Genomic DNA, 8,889 nt, shown 5'->3' on the forward strand with positions numbered 1-8,889 from the left:
TCACCTGTAAAAAAGGCACAAAACTTGAACCTTGAATGTTAAAAGCTTGTAAAATTAGTTCTTTGATTTTCTTTCTATATCTGCCTTTCTCCCTAGAAAATCTATACCTACTTCTGTCTTGAGGCGGATAAAAAAGAGTTCTAAGATAATATTGTGCTCTTTCTACGTCAATGAGTCACCTGTAAAAAAGGCACAAAACTTGAACCTTGAATGTTAAAAGCTTGTAAAATGTCTGCCTTTCTCCCTAGAAAATCTATTCTAGATATACCTACTTCGGCCTTGAGGCGAATAAAAAAAGAGTTCGAAGATAATATTGTGCTCTTTCTACGTCAATGAGTCACCTGTAAAAAAGGCACAAAACTTGAACCTTGAATGTTAAAAGCTTGTAAAATTAGTTCTTTGATTTTCTTTCTATGCCACATATTCTAGCTCAAGTAGTATAATAAATCTATAAAATATTACATAAAAAAAAAAAACAAAGTTGGATTAATTTAATACTTAATAAAAGATCTGCTAATAAGGTATATCTTCCACCCCACTCATGAACCCTAAACCCTTCACGAAGCCGATTGCTTTGATCAATAAAATCTATAAAATATTACATAAAAAAAAAACAAAGTTGGATTAATTTAATAATAAAAGATCTGCTAATAAGGTATATCTTCCACCCCACTCATGAACCCTAAACCCTTCACGAAGCCGATTGCTTTGATCAATAAAAACCCAACCAATCAATACACGTGAATTAACAATAAACCGTCCCTAAAATAATTCGCATTGAACAAAGTAAAACCTTTTTCCTGTCCTTCATTTTGACAGGCGGAGTTTCAGGTATACCTGCTGAATACATTATTTTCTACCCTGATTAGGTATTTATTCAACCTTATGAAGCGTTCGTAGTCATTGTGAATACAGTTCCTTGTATACCTACCTATTTTTATGTTCGAAATGTGCGTGTGCGAAATGTATTCGCATAGGAACCTATAACGCTATAACCTAGTACAGGGGTTTCAAACTAGCGGCCCGAATTCGCTCAATGAGCGAAAAAATAGCTCACTCTGCGGAGTAAAAAATGCAAACTGCTCATTCCCCGAAATTCGGCAATTGAGCAACTGTAAATAGCTCAGTCCGTGGACTGGATTTATGCAAAAGCTGAATTGCCGAAATCCGCCATTGCTGAGCACCAAGAGAAAGATGGCTAAACTGCTCACTCCGCGGAGTGAAAAACACGAAATGCCAGACCGCGGATTGTGCGTTTTGAAAAAAAAGGAGCAGTATCTAAGGCTTTCTGGGAGAAAACGGAAAAATCACCACGTTGTGCCTTCTGGCATTAATCCTTGTTTTCCCTCTTTCCAGAATCGCTTAGAGCAAATCGGTGACGAGCTGAAAACCATCGATACAAGGACGGAAGAGTTACTAGGCAACGTCCACACGGATAGAGACCATCTGTCGACGGCGTTGAAACATCAGGTGGACGCTTTACAGTCACGACAGAGCTCACTGCTGAAGGAACAGAAAGAACTGATCAAACAACACAACTTTCAAGTGACGAGGTAAGTAAAGGTAGAAACACACTCACGTGACGTGATAGTAGTGTGGCTGTCCTGATCGAGATTGCTTTCTGACTCCCTATGAGCTCACGTGACGTGATGGTGGTGTGTTTCTACCTGTATTATATTATTATACAAACACTATTCAGTTGCTGAATTTTGGGGAATGAGCAGTTTGCATTTTTTACTCCGCGGAGTGAGCTATTTTTTGGCTCATTGAACGAATTCGGGTATTGAGCCTAACATAGATACTGTAATGGTATGACCATGTTATCTAATCTTGCTTGCTGTATGAAATTTAGTCCAGTAATGCATTCCTCAATGTTCCCCTTATAATTTGTTATGTAAAGTGTAAATATTATCGTACCCAATAAATTAGACAATTTTGAATTGCAAGATATTATTTTATGTTAAAATAAAAAGTTCCAAGTTCTTAGTTTAAAAATTTGATAACTGGTAGTTCATCTTTATAAAAGCTTCCTTTACAGGTTAACAGTCAACTTGAGGATTTGATTAGATATGATAAGAATACATGATGGAAAAAAAACCGATCAAGTACTGAGTCTGAAGGATTTCATACCTATCCATGTCAGTCGTTTTCATTACCACTGCTGAACTAGATTTGAGTATAAAGAGCTCATCCATATTGCTCACAAAGTGATCCTACTTATCTAAAACTTGGAAATATGATAAGAATACATGATGGAAAAAAACCGATCAAGTACTGAGTCTAAAGGATTTCATACCTATCCATGTCAGTTGTTTTCATTACCACTGCTGAGCTAGATTTGAGTATAAAGAGCTCATCCATATTGCTCACAAAGTGATCCTACTTATCTAAAACTTGGACAACTACCTAGCTACTCTTGCAAAGAGGAGGAATTTTCCAAATAAAGAAAACAAATGGAGATGGTAATTATACATATAAAAACATCATTTATTCATATACAGAAAACAATATAGCAAAAATCTTCTCTTTTAGCACTACTCTTGCAAAGAGGAGGAATTTTCCAAATAAAACAAATGGAGATGGTAATTATACATATAAAAACATCATTTATTCATATACAGAAAACAATATAGCAAAAATCTTCTCTTTTAGCACACTAGCTCACAAGGTGGTGGGTGACATAACACTTTCTTGGTTGTCACTGTGTGGCATAACACATCTCATTGCAAACTAATTTAAGCAACGGGATCATCTCCTTTGGTGGTTCTTGTGTAGATAACTTGTGCATGATGTTTCACAACTTGTTTGATGAGACCTAAAACAGAATAATGACATGGGGTTAAGTAAATTTGAATCAGAGGGTACATTCCATCTTTACTTATATTTTTCAGACCTTTAACATGGTTTTATTATGATTGAAAATTACCATCAGTCTCATTAAATCAGTTTTTTAGCCACCACAGCAGAGTCTGGCCTAAAATGAGTTTTCATCATCTTGCAATTTTCAATTCTATTATTGACATGGGGTTATGTAAATTTGAATCAGAGGGTACATTCCATCTTTGTATTTTTCAGACCTTTAACATGGTTTTAAGTATTATGATTGAAAATTACCTCAGTCTCATTAAATCAGTTTTTTAGCCACCACAGCAGAGTCTGGCCTAAAATGAGTTTTCATCATCTTGCAATTTTCAATTCTATTAGATAAAAAAAAAAAAAAAATTGAAGGGGGGCTGAATGTTGAAAGGAGCCACAAGCAGTATACACCATATCAAAAACAGGGGTGAAATAACATAACTTTATAGAGAAAATTACAATCAGTCTCATTAAATCAGTTTTTTAGCCACCACAGTCAAGTCTGGCCTAAAAAGAGTTTTCATCATCTTGAAATTTTCTCCAGAAATAAAATAAGGTTACACAATGAAAATGCACAAACAATTAATTAAGTTAGGTTAGAAGGTAATATCTATGTCAAACCTGTAATTCCCAGCAAATAGGGTAGGTTTTAAGTGCATCTTTGTCAAAATTACAATCAGCCTCATTAAATCAGTTTTAGCCACCACAGTCAAGTCTGGCCTAAAAAGAGTTTTCATCATCTTGAAATTTTCTCCAGAAATAAAATAAGGTTACACAATGAAAATGCACAACAATTAATTAAGTTAGGTTAGAAGGTAATATCTATGTCAAACCTGTAATTCCCAGCAAATAGGGTAGGTTTTAAGTGCATCTTTGTCAAAATTACAATCAGCCTCATTAAATCAGTTTTAGCCACCACAGTCAAGTCTGGCCTAAATGAGTTTTTCATCATCTTGTAATAGTTATTCAAGTTGTTCAAACTTCAAATTTGTCAAAACTATTTATCAAGAGCTCAGAATTGAAAACCAATACTTGACAAAGGATGGGTAAAGAAGATAAGTAAGTACAAGGAGACTGTATAATTACCTTTTTGTAACAATTCTTCTAATGCTTTCCTTGCAAGTGATCCTCTGACTTTCAATCTTTCACAAGGAGACTGTATAATTACCTTTTTGTAACAATTCTTCTAATGCTTTCCTTGCAAGTGATCCTCTGACTTTCAATCTTTCACTGACAACTGATGGGGTGATAAGTTTGTAGGCTGGGACCTCTTTCAACAATTTGTCGTAAGATGCTTTGTCAAACAGAACTTGATTGTTAAGCTTGTCACGGACCTTTCCTTTTGACCACTTCTTCTTTTTGGCTTTGCCTCCTGATCCTCCTTCTTTCTTCTTCTGGGTCTTCTGTGGCTGCTTGGAGGATCCTCCTTTAGTGTCCTTCTTCGGAGGCTGTAAATGAGAAAAGAGTTTATACTTTAAACACTACAATCAGGATTACTTCAATTTATTTTAGGTTAAAATTGAGTCAAGCTATTACTCAATACCCAGGTTGATCTCAATGTCAGTGATTGAATGTGGTAAGTTCTGGCCTTGTATAGAGTAGTGAATTGAATAATAGAAAGTAAAAATGTATGAAAATTTGACGATTTTTCATTAAGCAAGGTGGGAAGGCATACAACTTAACCCATACCCTCCTGCATGTAACTTGTGGCAGGCCAGACAAGGGATATTGATTGTATAGAGTAGTGAATTGAATAATAGAAAGTAAAAATGTATGAAAATTTGAGGATTTTTCATTAAGCAAGGTGGGAAGGCATACAACTTAACCCATACCCTCCTGCATGTAACTTGTGGCAGGCCAGACAAGGGATATTGGTATTACTGGACCTTCAAAGAAATATTTGGCTTGGCCTTTTTATGTCTAACTGGAAGATTATTGGGGCAGCTTTTCATTGAGAATCAAGGTATTTAATGTAAAGAAAGGAATTAAGACATTTTATAATAAATTATCTCTTACCATGGCTAAGCTGTGCTTTATCCACTTTCCACTTTGTTTTCAAAAAAAGAGAGACAATTTTCAAATTCAAAATCATAACAAAACTTTGAGGTTATTTGGAACTTGAAAAATGAAATACGTTGTAAACGAGAAAGAAAATTTCCCACATATTTTTCCCCTATTTCCCTTTTTATATTTATGAAGCTAGCAATGCCTTCGATTTGATTGAGCAACTTTTAACTTTTGTATTCTTTGTTGATCATTTTTCTTATCAAAAATTTTCAGAGAGAGAAAAAAAGAGTTTTAAGGTTCAAACATCTTTTTAAATTTTAAAATTTATTTATTGTCAAGGTATGTAATCTTTATTACTTATTTGTGAATCTTTTTCCTTATCCTTAAATACCTTTTCAAAACCAACTTTAGGAAAAAAATAGGTACCTACAGTAGAAATTTTAGAGTACCGTAACCTGGGGCTACTTTGCTCCAAATTTTGGACTTTCCTACGGAAATCTTTTAATAACTTTGGTATAAATAATCGTAGACTCTTGATTTTTTTTTTAAATGACAGAGAACAAAATTGTCTTTGTAAATAAAATAAATTTATTTTGTTTCATAATATTTTTTAACCCTTTTTTATCAAGTAAAATCGTGGCGTAAAGTTACCCTGGCTTGGGGTTACTTTACTCCAAAATTTTCAAGGCCTTTGCGCAAAGGCCTGAAAAGGCCCATTGGTTAAACCTTGACCTACATAAGAAGTACGTTTTCTCTTCTTTCTTTTGAGGTATAATTCATCAAAATCGGTTGAGTGGTTCTATTTTTTCTTTTTATTTTAATCCTGGAAGATTCAATATTTTAGAAAAATGTTAAAAACACAGTGTTTGTATGGAAATATAAAAACTTTATTTTAGGAACAATGTAGGTAGGTAGGTATAAAAATAAAAAATGAACACTTCTTGGGTACTACTTTACGCCAATGATAATTGCACACTTCTTACATGCTTGTAAGATTTCAAAACCATGGGGCTACTTGTCTCCATGGCGTAAAGATACCCCATTTTTGATGAAATTTGACATGGTCTTACATTTTGATGAATAAAAAGAAAACGAAAAGGGATACAACAAAAAACTGAACAAAATTAGAATAAGAACTCAACAACAATTCCAAAAATGTATAGTTTCTTACCTTTAACACATTGGGTTTTCCTCAACAGTACAAATTTTCTACGATAAAAAGTACAGTCAAATTGTCATCTCAGAGGTTGCTTCACAAATGATAGAAAACACAATTTTTTCAATAACAAAACAATTTGAAAAATGCCGCCAATATATTCAAAACAGAATCAGCTGTTTAATGAACTAGGCCCCGTTCAAATGGCTTTTTCCATTTGTCTGTTATATTTCGACGAATCTTAGACTGTGTTTTGGAGTAAAGTTATCTCCATGGAGTAATCTAGCCCCAGGTTACGGTAGTCAAGTTTCATTTTCATCGAGGCTACTGCTCCTCTTCGAGCTAAAGCTAACGGCTTTTATAATTTCAAATTTAAATTTTACTGTGTGTTACTGTGTTCCTGTTGAGTGTTGATCTAAGTTCTAAGTAGTAGGGAAGTAGGTATTCGATACATTGATTATAGCGTTAAAGTGTTGTCCCTTTAACTTATTAAAAAATACCGAGTGTTTTTCAATGCATTAAGTTTTCAAGTGATTTGTGTTCGTGGGCTTCTGGAAATACTGTGTGTTGTACTTGTCTAGTAGGTATATAGTTACCTACCTATTATCCTGAAAGCAACTTTACAACTTTGTATTGGGCTCTCAATAACAAAGTTTACCTACCTATAGAGTCTGGAACACATGAACCTGGTAGAAAAGTCCAAAAACATTCAAGTATTTGTGGATGGTGGTGTAGAGCACCGCAAGCAATACATTCACCGTGTCACCCTAAGAAATTTGAAACCCAAAACTAAGTACATTTACCATTGTGGTAGTGACAAGGGTTGGTCTGATGAGTTCTGGTTCTATACGGTGGATCCCAGTCCATCTTATGTGGCCAAGTTGGCAGTGTATGGTGACATGGGCAATGTGAATGCACAAAGTTTACCTCGATTACAAAAGGAGACCCAGGATCATGAGTATGATGCTATTCTGCACGTTGGAGACTTTGCTTATGATATGAACTGGAATGAGGGTAGAGTAGGTAAGTCCTATGCTCCTATGTAATTCTCAGGGAGGTGTTACTTGTTGGAGACTTTGCTTATGATATGAACTGGAATGAGGGTAGAGTAGGTAAGTCCTATGCTCCTATGTAACTCTCAGGGAGGTGTTACTGTAAGCACTTCTCAAATAATTTGCCTAAGTACCTAATTTATTTCAGTTTAGTCACCAAACTATAGGCTCAATAAATCAAGCTCAATCCCAGTATTTATTGATCCTCAAAAAATAGACGTACCTAATTTATTTCAGTTTAGTCACCAAACTATAGGCTCAATAAATCAAGCTCAATCCCAGTATTTATTGATCCTCAAAAAATAGAAGTACCTAAATTTATTTCAGTTAAGTCACCAAACTATAGGCTCAATAAATCAAGCTCAATCCCAGTATTTATTGATCCTCAAAAAATAGACTTGACTACTCCACACAAGATCACATTTAATAGAGAGAAGGAAAAAAGAACATTAATAAAATAAGAAGTATCTTATGGGCTATTAGGCTTGCACCAATGAAATTTCATTTTCAATTGCAGGAGACGAGTTCATGAATCAAATCCAGCCTATAGCTGCCTATGTACCGTACATGGTGTGTGTGGGCAATCATGAGTATTAATAAAATAAGAAGTATCTTATGGGCTATTAGGCTTGCACCAATGAAATTTTATTTTCAATTACAGGAGACGAGTTCATGAATCAAATCCAGCCTATAGCTGCCTATGTACCGTACATGGTGTGTGTGGGCAATCATGAGGGTGCCTACAACTTCAGCCATTACCGGTACCGATTCAGCATGCCTAACTCTAATGAGAATCTCTACTACAGTTTCACCATAGGACCTGTCAAGTTTATAGCGATCAGCACAGAGGTCTATTACTTCCTCAACTATGGAATGAAGCAAGTTGTACGTCAATATGAGTGGCTCAAGCAAGAGTTGATAGAAGCTGCCAAGCCTGAAAACCGAAAGATTCATCCTTGGATTGTACTGTTTGGTCACCGTCCCATGTATTGTTCGGAGGTCTATTACTTCCTCAACTATGGAATGAAGCAAGTTGTACGTCAATATGAGTGGCTCGAGCAAGAGTTGATAGAAGCTGCCAAGCCTGAAAACCGAAAGATTCATCCTTGGATTGTACTGTTTGGTCACCGTCCCATGTATTGTTCTAATAATGATGATGATGATTGTATCAAGAATTGGGCGCTAACCCGTACTGGATTCTTTGGTGCATTTGCTCTGGAACCTCTCATGTACAAGTATGGTGTTGATGTTGCTATATGGGCACATGAACACAGCTATGAACGCCTGTGGCCTGTGTATAACTTTACTGTGTACAATGGAAGCATGGAACACCCGTATGTTAATCCCAGAGCCCCTGTACACATTGTCACTGGATCTGCTGGGTGTAGAGAACGTGTAGATTTCTTCAATAACAACAACCCCTGGTCTGCATTCAGAAATAGTGACTATGGTTATACTGTGATGCATCTGTTAAATGAAACTCATTTGAGATTCCAACAGAAGTCAGATGATAAGAATGGAGCCATTGTGGATGATTTCTATGTTGTCAAAGAGAAGCATGAGTCTTTCCTCAAGTAGATGATGTTTTAATTAAGTTCATGTTAAGGTTCATGGGTTCATAGTTTACAATATTACAATAATTACCTATACATATATTTCCTCTTTGATATAATAGATTTGGTTGGGTATTTTTCATTTAAATGTAGGAAGTGTCTAGTCATCCCAAAGAAATCGCAAATCCTAAATTTCGCTCTGGAGGCTTGCCCACCAATTGGATCATTTGCGTTTTTTTTTTTTTTTTTTTTTTTTTTTTTTTTA

General features: G+C 35.3%; 2 protein-coding genes, 1 long non-coding RNA gene and 4 other non-coding genes across 7 annotated transcripts; 2 read left to right on the forward strand and 5 right to left on the reverse strand.

The window, feature by feature from the left end:
• Positions 1-2,576: 2,576 nt before the first annotated feature.
• Positions 2,577-5,009, reverse strand: LOC103524482 (40S ribosomal protein S25). The gene is made up of 3 exons (XM_008489498.3): positions 4,873-5,009; positions 4,025-4,304; positions 2,577-2,815 (listed from the first exon to the last, which is right to left on the reverse strand). The coding sequence occupies exons 1-3, from the start codon at positions 4,873-4,875 to the stop codon at positions 2,736-2,738; spliced, it is 363 nt and encodes a 120-aa protein (XP_008487720.1). The 5' UTR covers positions 4,876-5,009; the 3' UTR covers positions 2,577-2,735.
• On the reverse strand, positions 2,926-2,999 carry LOC113465405. The gene has a single exon (XR_003390135.1). It is a non-coding gene; the product is annotated as a small nucleolar RNA SNORD57 (small nucleolar RNA).
• Positions 3,315-3,388, reverse strand: LOC113465403. Its single transcript, XR_003390133.1, has one exon. It is a non-coding gene; the product is annotated as a small nucleolar RNA SNORD57 (small nucleolar RNA).
• On the reverse strand, positions 3,530-3,601 carry LOC113465404. Its single transcript, XR_003390134.1, has one exon. It is a non-coding gene; the product is annotated as a small nucleolar RNA SNORD57 (small nucleolar RNA).
• Positions 3,742-3,813, reverse strand: LOC113465406. Its single transcript, XR_003390136.1, has one exon. It is a non-coding gene; the product is annotated as a small nucleolar RNA SNORD57 (small nucleolar RNA).
• Positions 5,010-6,687: 1,678 nt separating the features above from the next.
• Positions 6,688-8,849, forward strand: LOC103524491 (acid phosphatase type 7). Its single transcript, XM_026819896.1, has 2 exons — positions 6,688-7,042; positions 7,733-8,849. Exons 1-2 carry the CDS (start codon positions 6,700-6,702, stop codon positions 8,647-8,649), a joined length of 1,260 nt encoding a protein of 419 aa, XP_026675697.1. The 5' UTR covers positions 6,688-6,699; the 3' UTR covers positions 8,650-8,849.
• Positions 7,080-7,654, forward strand: LOC113465393. Its single transcript, XR_003390124.1, has 2 exons — positions 7,080-7,131; positions 7,589-7,654. It is a non-coding gene; the product is annotated as an uncharacterized LOC113465393 (long non-coding RNA).
• Positions 8,850-8,889: the final 40 nt, after the last annotated feature.

The sequence above is a fragment of the Diaphorina citri genome, unplaced genomic scaffold (genome assembly GCF_000475195.1).
Source record: "Diaphorina citri unplaced genomic scaffold, Diaci psyllid genome assembly version 1.1 scaffold101, whole genome shotgun sequence".
NCBI lineage: Eukaryota > Metazoa > Arthropoda > Insecta > Hemiptera > Psyllidae > Diaphorina > Diaphorina citri.

Excerpts from the sequence above, each read along its gene's own strand:
- LOC103524482 (XM_008489498.3), bottom strand. Across the intron at positions 2,816-4,024 it reads AGAAGAATTGTTACAAAAAG|GTCTCATCAAACAAGTTGTG; the intron begins GTAATTATACAG and ends ATTCTGTTTTAG.
- LOC103524491 (XM_026819896.1), top strand. The coding sequence starts at position 6,700 with ATGAACCTGGTAGAAAAGTCCAAAAACATTCAAGTATTTGTGGATGGT. Across the intron at positions 7,043-7,732 it reads CTGGAATGAGGGTAGAGTAG|GAGACGAGTTCATGAATCAA; the intron begins GTAAGTCCTATG and ends TTTCAATTACAG.